This window comes from Cebus imitator, unplaced genomic scaffold (assembly GCF_001604975.1).
Source record: "Cebus imitator isolate Cc_AM_T3 unplaced genomic scaffold, Cebus_imitator-1.0 Scaffold129, whole genome shotgun sequence".
In the NCBI taxonomy this organism is placed as follows: domain Eukaryota; kingdom Metazoa; phylum Chordata; class Mammalia; order Primates; family Cebidae; genus Cebus; species Cebus imitator.
The window spans coordinates 6,574,772-6,599,008 of NW_016107444.1; the positions used below are offsets into that span (position 1 = coordinate 6,574,772).

The 24,237-nt window shown below is 37.8% G+C and overlaps 1 protein-coding gene across 1 annotated transcript in view; it reads left to right on the forward strand.

Moving 5' to 3' along the window:
• Positions 1-24,237, forward strand: part of LRCH3 (leucine rich repeats and calponin homology domain containing 3) — a 106,286-nt gene that overhangs the window by 26,069 nt on the left and 55,980 nt on the right. Inside the window, exons 2-4 of the mRNA XM_017541024.2 lie at positions 18,468-18,612; positions 20,383-20,509; positions 23,295-23,400. Of these exons, the coding sequence (XP_017396513.1) occupies positions 18,468-18,612; positions 20,383-20,509; positions 23,295-23,400 (378 nt within the window). The remainder of the gene's footprint in view (positions 1-18,467; positions 18,613-20,382; positions 20,510-23,294; positions 23,401-24,237) is intronic.

Below are 24,237 nucleotides of genomic sequence, written 5' to 3' on the forward strand. Positions count from 1 at the left end.
TAAGTCTTGCTCTGTTGCCCGGCTGGAGTGCAGTGCGCAATCTCGGCTCACTGCAACCTCCGCTTCCCGGGTTCAAGCGATTCTCCTGACTCAGCCTTCCAAGTAACTGGGATTACAGGTGCGCACCAAAACGCCCGACTAATTTTTTGTATCTTTATTGGAGACGGGGTTTCACCATGTTGGCCAGGCTGGTCTGGAACTTCTGACCTTGTGACCCTCAGTTTTTAGGTTTTTTTTTTTTTTTTTGAGACGGAGTCTTGCTCTGTCGCCAGGCTGGAGCACAGTGGCGCAATCTCGGCTCACCGCAACCCCCGCCTCCTGGGTTCAACCAATTCTTCCGCCTCAGCCTCCGGAGTAGCTGGGACTACAGGCGCGCGCCAAACGCCTGGCTAATTTTTGTATTTTTAGTAGAGACGGGATTTCACCATGTTGGCCAGGATGGTCTCAATCTCTTGACCTGGTAATCCACCCACCTCGGCCTCCCAAAGTGCTGGGATTACAGGCATGAGCGGCCGCACCCGGCCAGTTTTTAGTTTTTTAAAACTGAGAAACACAAGACTCTAGATTGAAAGGATGTGTTCTGCATAATGAAAAGAAAAAAGTAAAAAGATCTACTGGTACCTTGTTGTAAAATTTCAGAACACCAATATCATAGGCCATGTATTGACAAGCCTGCTGTTGAGTTAGTGATGCAGTAAGATACAGATTATGAAACTGTGTGACTGCTGTGAACCGTAAGTGTCCTGAAGAGTGGTAACTAGACTGTAGAAAGTTAACATGGCTCTCTCCCTCAGCAGAATAATAGAAAGGGTGTCAAGCCCAGATTGATTTCTTAATTCTCAGGTGCATAGCTGCTAAATTTTGGATGGGCCTTTGTGATACATATGGGAGGTACCTTGGAGATAAAATCTACTCACTTGCATCTTTGATTTGTAAGTCTTTTGTGGTTCGTTTGTGTCTTGCATATCTTTTGCACTACTTACTGCTGTTTAGGTACCAAAGTAAAAAGCAACCTTTAGTCTACACGGCTTGTTCCTGTTAATTTTTTTTTTTTTTTTTTTAAGTTTAGACACAGGGCCTTGCTCTGTCACCCAGTCTAGAGTGCAGGGATGCAGTCGTAGCTCACTGCAACTTTCAATTCCTGGGCTCAAATGCTCCTTCCATCTCAGCTTCCCAAGCATCTAGGATTACAGGCATGTGCAACCACACCTGGCTAATGTTTAAATTTTTTGTAGAGATGGAGTCTCACTATGTTGCCCAGGCTGGTCTTGAGTTCCTAGCCTCAAGCAATTCTCCTGCCTCCGCCTCCCAAAGTGCTGGAATTACAGGTGTGAGTCACTGTGCCCAGCCTTGTTTTTGTTAGTCTTAAGACCCAGACCAGACTTTATGGTCTGGCCTAGCTCAAACAGGGAGAAATATTTCAGACACTTCCAGGAGGAGAAAAAAAACAGGCCTCAAATAGTATTATATTTCTTTACAGAAGACTTCTCTACCGGAAGCTTGTAAATAATGGAGCAAATCTTCAAAATTCTTAGGGAAAAAATTTCAGTGAAGATTTTCTGATGAGCCAAACTACCAGCCAAATGTTAGTCTAGAATGTCATTTTCAGATCTATAAGACCTCCTATGTCCCTTTTTAGGAAGCAACTCAAGAATAAGCTGTATTAGGATAAAGGATCTAGGTATGGGAATCAAACACAGGAAAGAGGCAAAAGGAATTCCCATGAAAACGATGATGAGAATTTCCAGGACAATGACCGTGCCACACTACCTAGACAACAGTTGGACTCGGCCACAGCAGAAGGACAGGGGACTCCAATAAGCATTTCTTAAAAAGAAACTAACAGAGCACCTGATTTGTTTTAACATGTTAGTAGGAAGTTTTCAGTTGTTAAAGCGCTTGGGAATTAATTTGTTTATAGGTATGCAGAAAACTAATAAAATTTAGGGGAAACAAAAAGTTGTGCAAGAAAAGACCGTGCTCACAGTATATCACTTGACTCTGCTTATGTGTATTAATTTATGCAGTCATAATAATGTAAACAATAAATAACTTTCCTCAGGAAAAGTGACACAGCTATATAGGGGAGGATGGTGGAGGGAAATTTACGCAGTGAGAATGTGGAGGATATAAAAGACTTAGATATAAATTCTCCATGTTAGGAATATCAAAAACTTGGCATTCAAGAAACAATAACATAAGTACATTACGTGTAAACATAGCACTAAACACCAGAATTACAGCTCAACAGTTGAAAGGTGGCTGGGCATGGTGGCTCACACCTGTAATATCAGCGCTTTGCAAGGCTGAGGCGAGAAGATGGCTTGAGGCCAGGAGTTCAAGACCAGGCTAGGCAACATGCTGAGATCCCCCTTTTTTTTTTTATGGGGGGGGGGTAGACAGAGTTTCGCTTTTGTTGCCTAGGCTGGAGTGCAATGGCATGATCTCAGCTCACTGCAACCTCTGCCTCCCAGGTTCAAGTGATTCTCCTGCCTCAGCCTCCCAAGTAGCCGGGATTACAGGTGCCCGCCACCATGCCTAGATAATTTTTTGTATTTTTAGTAGAGACAGGGTTTCACCATATTGGCCAGGCTGGTCTTGAACTCCTGACCTCAAGTTATCTGCCAACCTTGGCCTCCGAAAGTGCTGGGATTACAGGCATGAGCCACCGCGCCCGGCCCCTGAGACCCCATTTTTACAAAAGATTAAAAAAAAAAAATTAGCCCAGCATGCTTGCACATTCCTGTGGTCCCAGCTACTCAGGAGGCTCAGGTAAGAGAATCCCTTGAGCCCAGGAGTTCCAGGTTTCAGTGAGCTGTGATTATACCATTGCACTCTGGCCTTGGTGACAGAACACACACACACACACACACACACACACACACACACACACACACAAGTTAAAAGTGATTGCCTTTGGGGAGCAGGTGTTGGGAGTTTGGAGGAATTAGACATCTGTTTCGGTGCTAATTTTTCTTTTCAGCCTTCCTATGTCCTTATACTGAAGTGAGTTTCCTGTAGGTAGCATATGGTTGCATCATGCTTTTACATCCACTTTGCTAATCTCTGTATTTTGGTTATTTAATCTGTCTTTTAGACAATTTATATTTAATATGATTATTGATATGTTAGGGTTTAAATCTGCCATTTTGTTTTTTGTTGTTTTCTTTGTTTTCCTTTCTGTGTTCTTTTTCTTGCCTTCCTGTGGATTTCTTGAACATTTTTTAGAATGCCATTTTTATTTATCTGTAGTGTTTTTGAGTGTGTCTCTTTGCATAGCTCTCTTAGTTGTCCTAGGTATTACATTACATATGCCTAACTTATCAGTCTCTTGGTTTCATTATTTTATGAATTTGAGTGAAAAAACTCCCTTTATGTCCCTTTACCTTCCCAATTATAGTTGTCTTAAATATTTTCTCTATAAATATTTAGAATCACATCAAATAATCATAATCTTTCCTTCCAATGTAATTTGGAAAACTCAAGAGAAGGGAAATCTTTTATATTTTTATATTTACCCATATTTTTGCTTAATGTTATGTACTGAATTTTGTCCCTCACCCTCAAATTCATAGATTGAAATCCTAACTCTCAGTACCTGCCTTTGTGTTTGGAGATAGTACTTTTAAAGAGGTAATTAAGTTAAGATGGCATCGTTTAGGTGGGTGGTAATTCAATACAAGTGTTGTCCCTTTAAGAGGAGATTAGGCAGAGACTACAAAGAGGAAACATCATATGAAGACACAGAGAGAAGACAGCATCTGCAAGCCAGTGAGACAGACCTCAGCTGAAACCAACCCTGCTAACACCTTGAGCTTAGACTTCTAGCCTCCCGAGTGCTGAGAAAACAAATTTGTATTGTATAAGCTGCCCACTGTGTGGTATTTTACTTTATTTTTATGTAGTTGTTTGGGGAATAAGAGCTTGGAACTTCTTAGTCTGCCATTTTGCTGACACCACATCCCAAGGGTTCCTATTTCTGACAAGTCTAGACAGAGTTTTGCTCTGTTGCCAGGCTAGAGTGCAGTGGCGTGATCTCAGCTCACTGCAACCTCTGCCTCCCTGGTTCAAGCAATTCTCCTGCCTACCCTCCTGAGTAGATAGGAATACAGGTGTGTGCCACCATGCCCAGCTAATTTTTATATTTTTAGTACAGATGGGGTTTCACTATGTTGGCCAGAATGGCCTTGATCTCTTGACCTTGTGATCTGCCTGACTTAGCCTCCCAAAGTGCTGAGCTTACAGGTGTGAGCCACTGCACCTGGCCTATGTGGTATTTTATTGTGGCAGCTCTAGCAAACTAATACACTGTGTCCTTTCTTGGTGTTTTAAGATTCTTTTCTATCACCACTTTTTTTTCCTGTTAGAGAACTTCCATTAGTCATTCTTTTAGGTTAGATCTTCTGTTACAGACTCTCTTAATTTTCATTCTTCTGAGAATGCCTTGATCTCCCCTTGATTCCTGAAGGACATTTTGCTGAATATACAATTCTGGACGAACAGCCTTTTCTTTTAGTGTTTGAAAGATATTGGGCCAGGCACTGTGGTTCACGCCTGTAATTGCAACACTTTGGGAGGCCAAGATAAGCAGATCACTTGAGCCCAGGAGTTTAAGACCAGCCTGGGCAATATGACAAAACTCCATCTCTACAAAAAATTAGCTGGGCATGGTGGCACATGCCTGTAGTCTCAGCTGTCTGGAAGGCTGAGGTGGGAGGATCACCTGAGCCCAGGAGATCAAAGCTGCAGTGAGCCGTGATTGTGCCACTGCATTCCAGCCTGGGTAACAGGGCGAGACTCTTTGTCTCAAAAAAAAAAAAGGGGGGGGGGATTTTTTTTTCTCTGTCTTCAGTTTTCAGAAGTTTGACTATAATGTGTCTTGTGGATGTCTTTGGGTTTACAGTATCCTGTTTGTGGTTTGGTCAGCCTCTATAGGTTTGCCAAACTTAAGAAGCTTTCTCTTTGGTTCATTTTTCAGCCCTGAAAAGTGTTCAAGTATTCAGCTCTGACCTCCTGTCTCTCTTCCAGGATTCTGATGACATCAGTCTTAGATTATTGTTACAGTTCCATAAGTCCTTGCTCTATTCAGTTGTTGTTTTTTTTTTTCCAGTCTATTTTCTCTCTTGTTCAGACTGGGTAATTTGTATTGTTCTGTCCTGCAGTTTGCTGATTCTTCTCTCTCTGCCTTCTACTCTGCTGTTGAACCCATCCATTGAGCTGTTTGTGTTGTTTCCCCTTCATATCTTCTTTCTAGAGACCTTCTGTTTGTTGTTGCTGTTGTTGTTGAGGCTTTCTATTTTTCATTTGTTACAAGATAGTTTGCAATTGCTCTCTGAAGCATTTTTAGGATAGTCTAGCATCTCTATCATCTTAGTGTTGGCATTTATTGATTTTTATTCAGTTTGAGATCTTCCTGATCCTTAGTATTGTAAATGTTTTCAGTTGAAATCTGTGCATTTTGGGTATTATAAGACTTAAAGTCTGGCAAGGGTGGAAATTTAGGTTCCCTATGCAACCTTTGAGAGGAGTGAGGCTACTCAAAGGTTGCTTGGGAAACTTGTTTTTTTCCCCAGTGTTTTCTGAGATATTTGGGTGGAGTAGTGTAGTAGAGCAGTTATTATCTAAAAGTTTTCGAAGAAACTTAGAAAACTTGCTAAGTTTTGCTAAGTTACCCTTTCCTGGTGCTTTATTATTATTATTATTATTATTATGCTGTCTTGCTAGACAACTTCTGAACAGCAATTTTAAAAAATCTATGGAAGTAAAACTCACCCATTGCATGCTGGTTCTGATTTTTAAGCGGAGTAGGTGTGCAGTGGGAAGGGTGGGTGGGAAGTGCTTTTACTGCTAGCTTGAGAACAGGAATCTGCAAATGGAATAATTACTCAGGACTAGTACCCCAAGAGCAGTTTGGGTTTTTTTGTTTTGTTTTGTTTTATTTTTGCAATCTTTATGGTGTTTGTGCCCTTATTAGCAAACTATTAACTTTGGTGTTTGTTTTCTACTCTTTCTAGCACTTTATTCAAGTAAATTTAGTGCACTTAACGTAAAAACAAAACAAAACTAAGCTACCCTTTCCTGGTGCTTTTTTATTTTATTTTTATTTTTTGAGATGGAGTTTCACTCCCAGATAGGACTTCGATGGTGTGATCTTGGGCCACTGCAACCTCCACCTCCTGAGTTCAAGGGATTCTCCTGCCTTAGCCTCCTGAGTAGCTGGGATTACAGGTGCCCACCACCATGCCCAGCTAATTTTTCTATTTTAGAAACGGGGTTTTACCATGTTAGCCAGGCTGGTCTTGAACTTCTGACTTCAGGCAATCCACCCATCCCTGCCTCCCAAAGTGCTGGGATTACAGGCGTGAGCCACCGTGCCCGGCTATTTTATTTTTAAACTTTGAGAGGTCAGGTCCAAGTCTGGGATACATGAGGCAAAAAGAAAACCCAGGGAATTCATTGCTGTTGTTCCTTGAGTCCTGAGGTCCCTATCCATCTTCTCTCCACCTTTTAGAGTCTTTATGTGTTTTATATATATTGTCTAGGGTTTTTACTTACAAATTAAAATTTTACATAATTTTAGAGATTTTTAAGGCACATGTCACTAACAAGAGGCAGATTACATTTCTTTTCTACTTTGGGTATACACATTTAATTTTTTAAATTATTGTTGTAAAATATCGAGAAAAAATAGGGAAAAGTACATCTGTTTCGTCTTCCCAGAAGCAGAAGTCACTTATTGGCATTTAAACTTATATAAATATTTTGATAAAAATGAAAGTTAAGTTTTTAAAATATAACCTGCAAGTCAGGTAAAAAAAAAAAAAGACCCTTTTGTTGTTGTTTCCCAGCAAACTAATGCAAAAAATACGACTTTTAATGAAAAGCATTAGAAAAACTATGTTTTCTGATCTCTCTGGGTTACATAATTAATATTAATTAGTAGTTAAAATTATTTTTATTGCGTTCTCTCAATGAAATTTTCATGGGAATGGTAAGGTGGTTGAAAACGAAAAGGAAATACCTAAGCAAAGAGTGTTTTTTTAAACTGTGACAAATCTAAATAGAAAGTTTCAAAAGTGTAACACACTATCATCAGTCATCAAAGTATTTTCATTTACCGAGCTGTTGTTTGTGTTCTTCTTGACATTCTTTAGTCTGTGGGAAGCACCAGGAACAGTATCATTGTGATTTGTTAGTTTTAAAATTGTTACTTTTTTAAAAAAATTTATTTTATTTATGTTTTTTTGAGACAGAGTCTCGCTCTCTTGCCAGGTGCCAGGCTGGAGTGCAGTGGCGTGATCTAGGGCTCACTGCAACCTCCGCCTCCAGGTTCAAACAATTCTCCTGCCTCAGCCTCCCGAGTAGCTGGGACTACAGGCGCACGCCACCACGCCCAGCTAATTTTTGTATTTTTAGTAGAGACGGGGTTTCACCATATTGGCCAGGATGGTCTCGATCTCTTGACCTCGTGATCTGCCCACCTCGGCCTCCCAAAGTGCTGAGATAGGTGTGAGCCACCACGCCCAGCCAATTTATTTTTATTTTTTTAGAGATGGGGTTTCACCATGTTAGCTGGGGTGGTCTTGATCTCCTGACCTCATGATCCGCGCACCTCAGCCTCCCAAAGTGCTGGGATTACAGGCATGAGCCACCGCACCTGGCCGAAATTGTTACTTTTATATAATTCTTTAGGGACTTGTCTTTTTGAAAATAACTTTTTAGTTTATTTCATATTGATTGTGTATTTTAGAAATTTTTTAGTTTGCATTTACCATTTCTTTATGTGTTATAGGATATTATTCCTATAATCTTTAAAATTTTACATTGCTCAGTATTGAAAATCTCTTATACAGATTATTTGTCATAATCTTTGGCCATTTTAACATTCATAGTAGTGTCTGTTCTCATAGAAAATGATAGTACTGTATACGTGAGTATTGCATAATGGGCTTTATTTGGTAAGGATGATGTCACTGCGTGGGATGGCCTGAAGGAGTTTTAGAAGAACATAAGACTTTTGACTGCTAGCATTTCTTAATAAATGCCATACTGTTGAAGACATTGATTTGTGTTTGGACTGGAATGAACCTTGGTTTTCCTGGCCTAGTTATTGAGATTTAAAGAAATAAGTCCTAATGTCATAATTACATAGCCAAATAGAATGAAATATTAAGCATTTTTCTCCCTGACAGAGAGAAATGGGATTAAGAAGGAAAAAAGTTAGTAAATAACTGCCAGTCTCGGTTACACCATTGTGAACCTAAGTTTTGAGATTTGAAGTTCAGAAATACTTTGGATATTTGTTTCTGTAATTTGTGTATTCATTTTATTGCTGAAACATAAGATATGGTTATTAGAAAAGCCATAATTTTAGAGATTTTTAAGGTACATGTCACGAGGAAGAGGCAGATACATTTCTTTTCTACTTTGAGTACTACATATTTGATTTTTTAAATTGTGGAAAATATGCCATTTTCCCCATTTTTAAGCATATGTTCAGTGGTATTAAGTACCATCATACGGTTGTGCAGCTGTCACCAACTAAATCCACTTCCTGAACTTTTTTCATTATCCCAGACTGCAACTCTGTATGCATTGAACACTGACTCTTCATTACTTCCTGGTAATCATTCTGCTTTATGGTCTTTATGAATTTGGCTATTCTAGGGACTTCATATAAATGGAATTAGATTTATCCTTTGATGTCTGGCATATTTCATTTACCATAATGTTTGCAAACTTCATGGTAGTAGCATGTCAAAGAATTTTATTCCTTTTTGAATGTAGAATAATATTCCATTGTATGCGTGTAACACATTTATGTAAATACCTGTTCACCCATTGGTAGACGTTTGATTCGTGTCCCCTTTTTGACTATTTTGAATAATGCTGATGTGAGTATTGGGGTACGAATATCTGCTCAAGTTCCTGTTTTCAGTCCTTTTTTTTTTTTTTTTTTTTTTTTGAGATAAATTCTCGCTCTGTCCAAGCTGGAATATAGTGGCACCATCTTGGTTCACTGCAACCAAGCCAGATCACATGGTAGCCCTGTTTTTACCTTTTGAGAAACCTTCAAACTGCCTCCTGAGTTCAAGCGATTCTCCTGTCTCAGCCTCCTGAGTAGCTGAGATTACAAGCACATGCCACCATGCTCAGCTAATTTTTGTATTTTTTGTAGAGACAGGGTTTTGCCATGTTGGCCAGGCTGGTCTCAAACTCCTGGCCTCAAGTAATCCACACACTTCAGCCTGTCAAAGTGCTGGGATTATAGGCGCAAGCCACTGCACCTAAGTTCTTTTCATTATATACCCAGAAGTAGAGTTTACCCAGACGTGGAATTGTTAGATTATATGGATCATAAATATAATTCTGTGTTTACTTTTTTCAGAAACGGTCATGTTCTTTTCCACAGTGGCGGTACCATTTTACTTTCCAGCCAGCAAAGCACAGAGGCTCCAATTTCTCCACATTTTTACCAACGCCTGTTGTTTTTCTGTTTTTGATGATAGTTATCTGAATGGGTATGAAGTGGTATCTTATTGTAGTTTTTTTAAATGTCTGTGAGTATGTAGTGGCTACATATATTTTTGGGGTCTGTGAGATGCATACAATGTATAATAACCACATCAGGGTAACTAGGGTGTCCATCACCTCAAGCATTGATGCTTTCTTTGTGTTATAAACAATCCAATTATACTCTTTTAATTAATTTAAAATGTACAATAAATTATTGTTGACAGTAGTCATCTTGTGCTATCAAATACTAGATCTTATTTGTTCTATTTAACTATATTTTTGTACTCATTAACCATCCCCTCTTCCCCCAGCCCACTACTATCCTTTCCAGCCTCTCATAACCGTCGTTCTATCTCCATTAGTTCAATTATTTTAATTTTTTAATTTATCCCACAAATAATTAGAACATGAGAAGTTTGTCTTTCTGTGCCTGTCTTATTTCACTTAATATAATGACTTCCACTTCCATCCATGTTGTTGCAAATGACACAATCTCATCCTTTTTTTTTTTTTTTTTTTTTTTTTTCTTTTTTGAGACGGAGTCTTGCTTTGTTGCCCAGCCTGGAGTGCAGTGGCATGGGCTTGGCTCACTACAACCTCCACCTCCTGGGTTAAAGCTATTCTCCTGCCTCAGCTACCTGAGGAGCTGGGATTACAGGCATGTGCCACCACACCTTGCTAATTTTTGTATTTTTAGTAGAGATGGGGTTTCGCCATGTTAGCCAGACTGGTCTCAAACTCCTGACCTCAGGTGATGATCCACTCACCTTGGCCTCCAAAAGTGGTGAGATTATAGGCATTAGCCACTGCGCCTGGTGACACAATCTCATTCTTTTTGTGGCTGAATAGTACTCCATTATGTATGTGTACCTCATTTTCCTTACCTGTTCATCTGTTGACGGACATTTAGGTTACTTCCAAATTTGGCTACTGTGAATAGTGCTGCAAAACATGGTAATGCAGATAGCTCTTTGATGTGCTGATTTTCTTTCTTTTGGGTATATACCTTGCAGAGATGTTGCTGGGTCATATGGTATCTCTGTTTTTAATTTTTTGACAAACCTTCAAACTGTTCTCCTTAGTGGTTGTACTAATTTATATTCCCACCAACAAGAAAAGGAAACCAAAAGGAGAGTTCCCTTTTCTTTACATCTTCTTCAACATTGGTTATTGCTTGTCTTCTGTATGAAAGCCATTTTAACTGGAGTGAGATGATATCTCATTGTAGTTTTGATTTGTGTATCTCTAATGATCATTGATGTTAGCAGCTTTTCATATACCTCTATGCCATTTGTATGTCTTCTTTTGGGAAATGTCTATTCAGAGCTTTAGCACATTTTAAAATTGGATTATTAGATTTTTTCCTATAGACTTGTTTGAGCTTCTTATATATTCGCGTTATTAATCCCTTGTCAGATGGGTAGTTTGCAAATATTTTTCCCATTCTGTGGGTTATCTCTTCCCTTTGTTGTTTCCTTTGCTGTGCACAAGCTTTTTAACTTGGTGTGATCCCATTTGTCCGCTTGCGCTTGTGGGATATTACTCAAGAAATCTGTGCCCAGTCTCATGTCCTGGAGAGCTTCCCCAGTGTTTTCTTTTAGTAGTTTCATAGATTGAGATCTTAAATTTAAGTCTTTAGTGCATTTGTATTTGATTTTTGTAAATGGCATAAGAGAGCTGTCTAGGTTCATTCTTCTGCATATAAATATCCAGTTTTCCCGGCACCATGTATTGAAAAGACCATCCATTCCCCAGTGTATGCTCTTGGCACCTTTGTTAAAAATGAGTTCGCTGTAGGTTTATGGATTTGTTTCTCTATTCTGTTCCATTGGTCTGTGTGTCTGTTTTTATGCCAGTACCAAGCTGTTTTGGTTACTGTAACTCTGTAGTATAATTTGAAGTCAGGTAATACCATTCTTCCAGTTTTGTTATTTTTTTCTCCAGATAGCTTTGCCTTTTCTGGGTCTTTTATGGTTTCATGTAAATTTTAGAATTGCGTTTTTCTATTTCTGTGAAGAGTATCGTCGGTATTTTGACAGGGAGTGCATTGAGTCTGTAGATTGCTTTGGGTAATATGGACATTTTAATAATATTGATTTTCCCAATCCTTGAATAAAGCATATCTTTCTATTTTTGTATGTCCTCTTCAAGTTTTTTCACCAGCATTTTACAGTTTTCATTGTAGAGATCTTTTTTCTTTGGTTAATTCCTAGGTATTTAATTTTATTTGTAGCTATTGTAAATGTGATTTATTTTTATTTTTAGATTGCTGTTGGCATATGGAAATGCTGCTGATTTTTGTATGTTGATTTTTGCATTTTGCAACTTACTGAATTTTGGTGGAGTCTTTAGATTTGTCGAAATATAAGATTATGTCATCCGAAAACAAGGATAATTTGATTTCTTCCTTCCTAATTTAGATGCCCTTTATTTATTTCTCTTATCTGATTGCTCTGGCTATGACTTCCTTATTATAGTTTTGATTTGCATGTCCCTAATGATTAATAGTGTAGACACCTTTTAATGTGTTTATTGGCCATTTGTATCTCTTCCTTAGAATAATATTCAAATCCTTTGTCTATTTTTAATTGTTTTTTATTATTGAGTTTTAGGAGTTCTTTATATATTCTGGATATTAATCCCTTATCAGATTATCCATTTAATTTTTTCTCTCTTCTTTTTTCTTAGTCTATTTAATTTTGTTTTGTTTTATTTTTTTTAAAGAAACAGTGTTTCACTATGTTGCCCAGCCTGGTCTTGAACTCTTGGGCTCAAGTGATCCTCCCACGTCAGTCTCCCAGAGTACTGGAATTACAATATGCCCACTAGGCCCAGCTCACAACTGTAATAAATTAAACATTTTATTTGTGGTTTGTGTTGCAGAGGGTTTGTGGTAGGGATTTGATCTGACTTGATATGTAGGTATTTCTCCTACCACATTTTCTCTACCAGGGATTCTTTTCACTAGTTCTCTTGATGAACCCCACATTTTTTTATTTGCAAATTCTAGATCCTGAGACTCCAGATTTTTTTTTTTTTTTTGAGACGGAGTTTCGCTCTTGTTACCCAGGCTGGAGTGCAATGGCACGATCTCGGCTCACCGCAACCTCCGCCTCCTGGGTTCAGGCAATTCTCTTGTCTCAGCCTCCTGAGTAGCTGGGATTACAGGCACGTGCCACCATGCCCAGCTAATTTTTTGTATTTTTAGTAGAGACGGGGTTTCACCATGTTGACCAGGATGGTCTCGATGTCTTGACCTCGTGATCCACCCGCCTCGGCCTCCCAAAGTGCTGGGATTACAGGCTTGAGCCACCGCGCCCGGCAAGACTCCAGATTTTAAACATTAATTAACTAATTACCAAAATAAACTATTTTCAGAAGTAGTTTTCTCATTTTAAGTAGAAAAACATGAAATCACAAATTGGATATTTGATCAGAATGGAATATCTACTGTTTGCAACCAGAGTTAACGTAATTCTAGCAGAGAAACTGGACCTTTTTATAAGCCCTGGGGATCAGGTATTGCATTAGATACTAAAGACATAAAGCTGTTGGTCTCAGGAATTCAGAATCTAATGAAGAGCTGTAGTACCCTGTGGTAACTACTATAGTAGCTTAATAGAAACTCAGTGGTAGAATTCTTTGAGTGCCCAGACTAGGCAGTATAATAAGATTGTGCTTGAGATGACTCTTGAAGCAGGGGCAGGAGTTTACCAGGTTATCATGACTTGAAGCAGCCCAAAGTTCAGTGTGACTTTGAGATGATCTCTAGGGTTAAGAATCACTGGTATATGTGACTGAAAATTTGAGAGAGTTGGAGGGTCAGCACCTGCGAATGAGAGAGAGGGAAATTAAGAACATTGTAAGCTGAGCAAGCAACTTAAAAAGTGTCTGACTGACTTCGACATTTATGATAATAAATACACAATGCCAGAAATGTTTTTTATTTAATTAATTAATTAAAATTTTTTTTGAGACAGAGTCTTTCTTTGTTGCCCAGGTTGGAGTGCAGTGGTTCAATCCAGGCTCACTGAAACCTTCACCTCTCAGATTCAAGCGATTCTCCTGCCTCAGCCTCCTGAGTAGTTGTAATTACAGGCATGTGCCACCATGCCTGGCTAATTTTTGTATTTTTTGTAGAGACAGGGTTTCACCATGTTGGCCAGGCTGGTCTCAAACTCCTGATCTCGAGTGATCTGCCCACCTCAGCCTCCCAAAGTGCTGGGATTACAGGCATGAGCCACTGTGCCTGGCCCAGAAATGTTATTTTTTAAATGAGACGTTTGGGGAGAGTGTCCCTTGTTCCTTTTTCCTGTGCGCTTTAGGCAGCCTGCTCCTGTACAATAGCTGGAAAAGCTCTGAAGAACTACATATAGAACTGAATGAATTCAGGATGGCCTGTTGGGAATGTAGAGAATTTAAATTTAAATTTACAAGATTTTTATTGATTGGTTCACTGAATTTGACTTTCTTTGGTTTTGATTCAGTTAGATTGTTTTAACAGATAAGTCATTATTAATTTTTCTTTTTCTTTTGTTTTCGTCGTCATCTTTTTTTTTTTTTTTTTTAATAGATGAAATCTCGTTCTGTTGCCCAGGCTGGAGTGCAGTGATGTGATCTTCATTCACTGCAACCTCCGCCTCCCGGGTTCAAGTGATTCTCTTTGGCCTTCCTAGTAGTTGGGATTAGGTGTGAGCCACCACACCCGGCTAATTTTTGTATTTTGAGTAAAGACGGGGTTTCACCACGTTGGCCAGGCTGGTCTTGAACTCCCGACCTCAGGTGATTTGCCTACCTCAGCCTCCAAAATTGCTGGGGTTACAGGTGTAAGCCACTAGCCTAGCCTATCACATTAATTTTTCTTATAGCTTACTTGAGAATGAGGAGGATAGAGGTAGAAGAGACTTAGATCTGGTGGGTCAGAGGAAGTAATCCCAGACACCTTCAGTATAAAAGTCAGACAGTAGTGTGAAGAAAAAGAAGATTGCTTGAGGCAACTCTAGGAAGAGTCTAGAATGGTAATTGCAGTAATCTGACTACATCCAAAAGAAAGGGCAAAATGGAGCCAACTTCCCTGAGAGCAAACAAAGATTTTGTTGAGCGAAACATTGAAACACTGCTTAGGTATTTGTAATTGTCTTATTTTTAAAATATTTAAGTTATAAACCATTTAAATCATTAACAAGCTGTTGTCTTATAAGAAATTTTGCATTTTTAAGGGTTTTTCTTTTCTCTTTTTCTCTTAGCCACCATATGAGAAGTAAGCAGTATCATATCAGTAAAATAATTATATTCTTTTTCTGGACCTTGTGATCTTCACAGCCTCAAACAGAAGTAGACAGAAAGTTAAATTAGCTGGGAAAAATGCCATTTAAGTTAATAAATGCTTCCCACAATCTGTTTTCAAGTTTAAGAATTCACATTATTTGTGCTACAGAACTAACTATAATGACAAAGAAACATCAACATGCAGGCAGTGTTCTTTGTTACATTTTTTTTAACAAAATGTAAGTTATGAGATTTATAGAGAGAAAAATTATCAATTCACTAATATTAATTTTCTGTTTGATGACATATCCTTTCTTGTTCTGAATTTAAGATGCACACATTAGAAAGCTAATAGTTTGACGGCTATTTTCATGTAAGAGGAAAAAGTAAAAAATACTCTGTGGATTTCCACAAATATTAAAAATTTTAAATTTGTTCAGTTGTTTCTGGTTGTATAGAACAATGTAGTTGATGCCTTAGAACAATTCTATTACTGAAACACTAATTATTTTTAGATAAATACATTTCACAGTTCATTTAGCTTTCCAGGATGTGCTGTTACACAAAAATTACTTTAGAAAAACAATGTTTTCACCGGCCGGGCGCGGTGGCTCAAGCCTGTAATCCCAGCACTTTGGGAGGCCAAGGCGGGTGGATCACGAGGTCAAGAGATCGAGACCATCCTGGTCAACATGGTGAAACCCCGTCTCTACTAAAAATACAAAAAATTAGCTGGGCATGGTGGCGCGTGCCTGTAATCCCAGCTACTCAGGAGGCTGAGGCAGGAGAATTGCCTGAACCCAGGAGGCGGAGGTTGTGGTGAGCCGAGATCGCGCCATTGCACTCCAGCCTGGGTAACATGAGTGAAACTCCGTCTCAAAAAAAAAAAAGAAAAACAATGTTTTCATTTTGATAGCATAGGTATATATATGCTGTACAAAGGTATAACTATCAATAAAAAATTTTGGTCTCATAAAAATGACCCATGAAACACCTGGCATAAGTTACCTAAAGGTTTCTATTTTAAAATTGCAAAACTCCTTTTAGGTGAAAAAATAGTGTTTTTAAAAAGATACAACAAATATGTATTGAGTTCCCACTATGTGCCAGGCTTTATATAGCAAAGTAATATCCTAATTCATTGGGTGCCTGATGTGAAACTGATATCAAATCTGTAACAGTAAAGGACTCTGAAACTCTAAAATCCTCAATACAGCACTCCTTTATTCTGCCCACCATGGGCTTTTAGGTGTTGCAAGATAAGGCAGCAGAGATCACTTACAAAATATTAAGTATTTTTGTGATACTTAATATATTGTGATACTTAAAATATTTTTATGATACTTAAGTTCATTCTAAAATTTGTAGGGAAATGCAAAAAATCTAGAAGGCAATTACAATGAGGTAGTACTGCTTGATTTACTAGCTATCAAAAATTACTATAAAACTGTAGTAATTAAGATTGTTTAGTACTGAGATAAGGATAAATAAATAGAGCAATATAACCAATTAGAGAGCTCCTAACAGGCTGGTGCAAATATAGGCACTGCTATACAGCAAAGGTGTAACAGGAAAATAGTGGGAAAAAAGATGCTCTTTTAAATGACTATCACAGGCACAACTGGGTATCCCTGTGGAAAACAGGGAAATTGGCCTTCTCCTTCACATTATACTAGAAAGTCAATTCCTGATAAATTAAATGCAGTAAAACTTTTAGAAGAGACTATCTTTATGACATTGAAGTAAAGAAACATTTATTTTAAAACCACAAAACAACTAACCATAAAGGAAATACTTAATAAAAAGTTAACTCAATTAAAAATAAAGGTTTTCTTCAGCAGAACGTTAACTAATTTAAAAAAAAAAAAAGATAAAGGCTTTCTCTTGGAGTATATTTGATTTCAAGTAAAGAGAAAAAAAAAAAAAAGAAAGAAAAAGTAAAGGCTTTCATAGAAGATACCATGAAGAGAAACTTAATCCTTTATACCATATATAAATGACAACTGACTTGTATTCAAAACTTATAAATATGTCCTACAGACCGAAAGACTAGGGCAGGCACTTCACAGGAAAGGAAATCTAGAAGGCCAATAAAAATTAAAGTCACAGTGAGATGCCACTGTATAAATATTAAAACATCTCACAATAACAAGTGTTGACAAGGAAATGAAGAAAGCTACAGGAACTCTTTGTACACTGCTGTTAGATTTGTAAGTTAGTACAGCCACTTTGGAAAACAGTTTGGCATTCTCTTGTGAAGTTGAAGAAACGTATATGTTATTACACAGTATTTTCACTTGTAGATATATATCTAGATCAGTGTGTAATTAAAATGTTCATCATTAGTAGAATGGGCTAAATAAGTTGTGGCATATTCATATAGTGATATACTATGAAGACAGTGGAAATGACAACTATTGCAATATGCAACTACAGGATTCAATCTCAGAAGCTGAATGAAGGTCACCAATGAATACACATACAGTATTCTCTCTTTCTTTTTTGAGGCTGAGCCTTACTCCATCGCATAGGCTGGAGTGCAGTGGCACGATCTCGGCTCACTGCAACCTCTGCCTTCCGGGTTCAAGCAATTCTTCTGCCTCAGTCTCCAGAGTAGCTGGGATTACAGCTGCCTGCCACCACGCCCAGCTAATTTTTGTGTTTTTAGTAAAGACAGGGTTTCACCATGTTGGCCACGCTGGTCTTGAACTCCTGACCTCATGATCCACCTGCCTCGGCCTCCCAAAATGCCAGGGTTACAGGTGTGAGCCACCGTGCCGGGCCGTTCCAATGATACTTTTACATAGGGAAGGTAGGATAAATGTTTGATTTTTCCTCTTAATTTTCTCAAGTGTTTGATTTTTCCTTCAGTTGTATTAGTTTGTTTTCATGCTGCAGATAAAGACATACCTGAAACTGGGAACAAAAAGAGGTTTAATTGGACTTACAGTTCCACAGGGCTGGGGAGGCCTCAGAATCATGGCAGAAAGTAAAAGGCACTTACACAGCGGTGGCAAGAGAAAATGAGGAGGAAGCAAAAGTGGAAACCCCTGATAAACCCATAACATCCTGTGAACTTACTCACTATGACGAATAGCATGGGAAAGACAGGCCTCCATGATTCAGTTACCTCCCCACTGGGTCCCTCTCACAGCATGTGGGAATTCTGACAGTTCAAGTTGAGATTTGGATGGGGACACAGCAAAACCGTATCACCAGTGTACAAGATGATGTATTAGTTCTCTGTCATCTTTTTTGGGTGTGTGTCGTAAACTCGTAGTTCAATGTATGTGATAAATTTCAGTGTATTGCAGTCATCTTTATCAAAGCTCAGATTGCCTCATCTTTGGCCATTGGGAGCAAAGATGGTTCCTGAGTGCTTTTGACCTGATCTTGATCATCCTTGATAAATTAAGGGACAGTATTTTTTGTTTTGCTTTTCAGAAACCTCAGCATGTTTTCTGTGCCTTTAGGAAGGTGGATTGTAGGGATCTGTTTGTTTTAGGATATTTGAAACTGACTGATACAATCTTTGATATAATTTGTAAGCAGATATGCCTTCGAAGTTGTATTACTTTTAAAGAGTAATTGTTTTATTTTTTTAGCATATGTGGAAAATCAAAACATTTCAATAAAATAAGTTCCAAGGACTGATTTTAAACCTAATTTAATATCTCTTTTAGACCTGTCACGAAATCGTCTTTCAGAAATTCCTGTAGAAGCATGTCACTTTGTTTCTCTTGAAAATCTCAACTTGTACCAAAATTGTATTCGGTATATTCCAGAGGCAATTCTAAACCTACAAGCTTTAACATTCTTAAATATTAGGTAAGAATGTTGTTTTCTTATTTTAAATTTTTGATTTTATGTGATCTTTTCAATTTTCCCCTCTCACTAAAATATTTACCTATGTATATGTTATCTAATCATATCAGGAGTTTCTATATGTGCTCGTGGGATATATTAACAGTATTTCCTGTGTCCCTCCAGTTTCTCTATCTTTGGCTTTGCAATACAGATGCTCCCTAACTTACAGTGGGGTTGCATCCCAGCAAACCCATCTAAGTTGAAAATGCATTTCTGACATAATCCATCAAATGTTATAGCCTAGCCTAGCCTACTTTAAATGTGCTCAAAACACTAACATTAGGCTACAACTGGGCAAAATCATCTAACACAAGGCCTGTTTTATAATAAAGTATTCCATAGCTCATATAATTTATTAAATACTGTACTAAAGTATGGTTTCTCCTGGATGTGTATTGCTTTCTCACCATCATGAAGCCATTGTAAGTCAGCTGTTGTTAGTCGGAGATGCCGGTAATTAACAGATCTTGCTAGCCATTTGCCTAATGGGCTTGCAGCAGTCTTGTAGCAGTGCTTCTCCGATTATGCTTTCTAATCTGCCTCATCAAATAAGAATAGTAGATCTGAAATTACTTTGTTTCTTGTGACCATATTTGCATATTAAGTTCTGAATATATAAATGCATTCATTCATCTTGTCTACTCCATTTTCACATCTTAAAATAACTCTTTTGTTGTTTTATTTCACTATAAAATTTGCAGATGTTCATTGAAGATAATGTGTAGATGTGGAAAAGCATATAGGAAATTCATCAAAATGTATCTGAATTTTATAAGTGATCTTTTCCTTCTGTTTTTCCAGGCTTTTAGTCAAATTTTTAAATGAGTTTTCTCCTTGTCATAAAACATTTTTTAAAACTTTTGTATGCAATTATTTTGTTGTACAGTTTATATACTCTTGAAAATACATTTTCCTCTGGGATCTTTAGTTTCTTCTAGTTTTTCATCATGATAAAAATAATGTTAGTAGAGAATTTTGTATGTAAATGTTTAGTTTTTCTTTAAGATAGATACCTGGGAGTGGAATTGTTACTGTACTGAAAAGTTTTAAAGGCTCATGACCTCAATAAAAGATCTTAAAAATGGAGAGGGAATTGGTCCTAAGGATTAAGAGGTTGAATCTACATACATAAAAATCTTAATTTATTTTTGTCTTGATAGATGTGTTTTATTATTTTACTTTTAGTTCTGGTTTGCATGTTTTTGTATAAGAAAAAATTATTTACCTGTAATGTAGTTGATGTGATCTGCGAAATCACAACTTACTGCTTTTTTCCCATAGAGCTATAATTTAATCATTTATGTACATTTGATTATAATATTGTAACAGCGAGGAAAGTAGATCACAAGTTTTGTTTATAACTCTTCTTCAGAAGGAAGGAGGGTGATATTATCCACCTTTAGAAAAATCTTTTCCTACATAAACTTTAATAAAATGATACTGTGTTTATATAGCACTTAATTTTTTACAGAGGAGTTTTATTGTGCAAGAGCCCTGGAAGGTAAGAGGGAGATATTAAGATCTGCAGTTAACAGATGAGGAATCTTTGTAAGATGCAGATTAAGTTCAGCCACAGAGCTGACCACCAATAAAATGAAGGCTAGAACTCCAATACCCTGTTTGTTTCTTGCAGTACTCATGTTTATTATTTTACTGAGTATAGAATGAGAAAGATGGAAAACTTTTCTTCAGTGGTGGACTCTGATTCTGTCTTTCTACTTACCCATTTAGTCGGAACCAACTGTCAACTTTGCCGGTACACCTGTGTAATTTACCATTGAAAGTCTTAATTGCTAGCAATAACAAATTGGTGTCACTTCCAGAAGAAATTGGACACCTCAGACATTTGATGGAACTTGTAAGTTAATCATTTTTATCGTCCAACGTGTGTGTGTGTGTGTGTGTGTGTGTGTGTGTGAAACTTTGGAGAGAGAGGTGTATCCAAAGTCATACCATACTCTTTTATATGGCAAAGATTGATTATTAAGATATGTTTTTGACTGATTTTCTAGTATTGGTAATGAATCATTTACTGAATTTTCAGTACTCAAGTAGTTGACATACAGAATTAAGAAATAACTGAAAGTACAAGCCCAATAGGCCCACACAGATGGGAAAAGGTCATTAGAATTATATTGTAGCCAATATTAAATGATTTCTATGTCGTTAAATTTTTGAGATATGTTAATATATTTGAATTTTTCAAACTAAATTTATTCGTATCATCAGTATTCTGATTTTTGATTAGCTCCTATTGGAGAGTGACATTACAAAGGTCAGGTTTATTTTTTTGCCTTACATTATACCTTTAGAACCTATTTCCCATTCTGTAAAGTAAAATATACTTCATTGCCATGTATTTTCTAAGATATGTAATTGTATCCTACCACTCTTTGTAAATGAAATCACTTCTGGCCGGACGTGGTGGCTCATGCCTGTAATCCCTGCACTTTGGGAGGCCAAGGTGGGTGGATCACCTGAGATCAGGAGTTCGAGACTATCCTGGCCAACATGGTGAAACACTGTCTTAAAAATAAATAAATAGAATAAAAATAAAATCACTTCTTGAGTATTTATCTTCAGAGCATGGGAATAACAATTTTCTCAATCACTGTAATAGTATCATGAATTGATTACTAAAATTATTTTCATTTTGTAGCTGAGAAGCTTGCACTCAAATAGGTTAAATAATTTGCCTAAGGTTATATAACAGAAGTAGTATTTGAAACCAGACTACCTTAACTTGTTCTGAAGTGGTCAAATACAATTATAATTGTCCATTAGGATTTAGGGGTATGGCTACATGTAGGTTTATTAACAAATGATTATCATAAATAAAAAATTAATACATATGGAATATAGTTGGATCATTTTTTCCAGGTAGATTAAGAGCTTACATGTGAAAATTCACAAATATGTTAAAACTAGAGTCTAGATTCTAGACCATTACTTTTAGAGCCAGTTAGACTAGTAAACAAATATCAGAATGAATGTTTATCAGCATTTTGTCAGAACTTAGGTTAAAAACATGTACTAGGTAAACTATAATTCAAAGTCTTATTTTCAAATCATTTAAACTTTTTGTTTCTACTTATTCAGTTCTAAATACTTAAAAGACAGGTATGTGTTACGGAAGCTGCTTTTCGTTTTCTACAAAAGGGGTTGAGATCCTCAGTCATATAAGGAAATTGTGGCAGAATAAGAATTAGTGTCCTGGCTGGGTGCACCGGCTCATGCCTATAATCCCAGCACTTTGGGAGGCCGAGGTGGGCAGATCACCTGAGATCAGGAGTTCAAGACCAGCCTGGCCAACATGGTGAACACCTGTCTCTACTAAAAATACAAAAATTGGCCCAGTCTAGTGGCACACACCTGTAATCCAGCTACTTGGGAGGCTGAGGCAGGAGAATCGCTTGAACCCAGAAGGCAGAGGTTACAGTGAGCCAAGATTGCACCACTGCACTGCAGNAAAAAAAAAAAAGTGTCCCTGAAGCTCTCCACTCCCATCTGATGGTCTTTCAGCAATATCCTCGTTGCCTCTTTCGTTTTTTCCTCTTCATTAAGTGAAAGCAAACTGCTGTTTTCAACATACATATTTTCTGAGAGATTATACACTGATACTACCTTTTGGCTCAGACTCAGTTTTTCTATCCTTTCAACTTTTTTTTTTCTAGCTAGGATTTGAACCTATATCCTTTCAACTTCTTTTAGAACCCTTTTAATGCCTAGAGCATTGGACTAAGAAATCTAGCTTCCGGCCCAGTGCAGTGGCTCACGCCTCTAATCCCAGCACTTTGGGGGGCCGAGGCAGGTGGATCACCTGAGGTCAGGAGTTCCAGACCAGCCTGGCCAACATGGTGAAACCCTGTCTTTACTAAAAATACAAAAATTAGCTGGGCACGGTGGCGCGTGCCTCTAATCAGTCTCAGCTACTCGGGAGGCTGAGGCAGGAGAATTGCTTGAACCTGGGAGGTGGAGCTTGCAGTGAGCCGAAATCAGGCGACACCAGCAAGACTCCGTCTCAAAAAAAGAAAAAGTCTTAGCTTCTGATTCTATTTATTAATTCGTAGGAAAAGTAAAAATAGTATTTTCTGTAAGCGTATTTTGAGAAAATTAAAAAAAATAATGTTTGAAGCTTATTTAAAATTTTGGCAAGCAGTCTTTTTAAATTCTTTTTGCTGTTTTTGAAAAAGAAATAGAGATGAGGCCTTACCATGTTGCCCAGGCTGGTCTGAAACTCCTGCGCTCAAGCCATCCACTCACCTTGGCTTCCCAAAGTGCTGGAATTAGAGGCATGAGCCTCCACACCTGGCAGCAAGTGGTCAATTCTAAATAGTAAATGTATTATTTTCTTTTAGTCATATTGGAAGAATTTTAAGTTTTAATGTGGCAGCTCAGAGGTTTTATTAACCTAGGCAGCTTCCCTCTGTTACACATAATTATGGGTTTACAAATTATTCAGAATTACGGTATTCTGAATTTATTAATCTTGGAATCTGTAGGTAGTCTCTTTTCAGAACCATTGAATCAAGCTGTTAAGTAAGGTACCGGAATGTCTACCAAACATCTAATTTTCTAGACAGTTTAAAGCAGACAAGTTTGTAATGTTAGGATAATCTTTATTTTGTATTTTTTCAAAATAGGATGTGAGCTGCAATGAAATTCAAACTATCCCTTCCCAAATTGGTAACCTGGAGGCCTTGAGAGACCTTAATGTAAGAAGAAATCACTTAGTACATTTACCTGAAGGTAAGAAATGATGAAATAATTTATTATTATTATTATTATTATTATTATTATTTTAAAGCTCTCTCAGAGCAATCAAGACAAAAATGTATAAGGATTATATCCAGGCTAGGCGCTGTGGCTCATGCCTGTAATCCCAACACTTTGGGAGGCAGAAGAGGGAGGATTGCTTGAGCCCAGGAATTCGAGACCAGCCTGGGCAACATAGAGAGTCTATCTCTACAAAAAATTAGCCCAGTGGGGTGGCACATGCTTGTAGTCCCAGCCACTCAGGAAGCTGAGGTGGGAGGAGTCCCTGAGCCCAGGAGGTCAATCAAGGCTGCAGTGAGCTGTGGTAGCATCACTGCACTCTAGCCTGGGCACCAGAACGAGACCCTGTCCAAAAAAAAGGAGAGAGAGGGGGAAAGAGAGAGAGATTGAGAATGAGAGAATGAATGTGTGTGTGTGTTACGTCCAGTGTTTGAAATCTGATGGTTTACTTAATAGTGTTACCTGTTTCATTGTGGATTTTAAAAGCCTCTTCAATGAAAAGTTTGATAACTGTTAACCTTTGATTTTATTTTTACCTCTTGTCAACTGATGTAATCAATAACTTAGAGTAGGGTCACTGAAAATTTCAGTAAGCATGACTGTTTGAGGGAAATATAACGTTTGGATAAGGGGATATTATAGTATAATGAAAAACATTCCCACAGTTAGCACTCACTTAAAAATGAACTTTGACCTGAACTTAAGTTTACCCATCACTGGAGATGTTCAGACAGAGGCTAATGAACCATGTGGAGGTGATGTGTGGTGTGAATGGTAAACGGGGTGAGAAACTGCACTAAGAGACCAGCT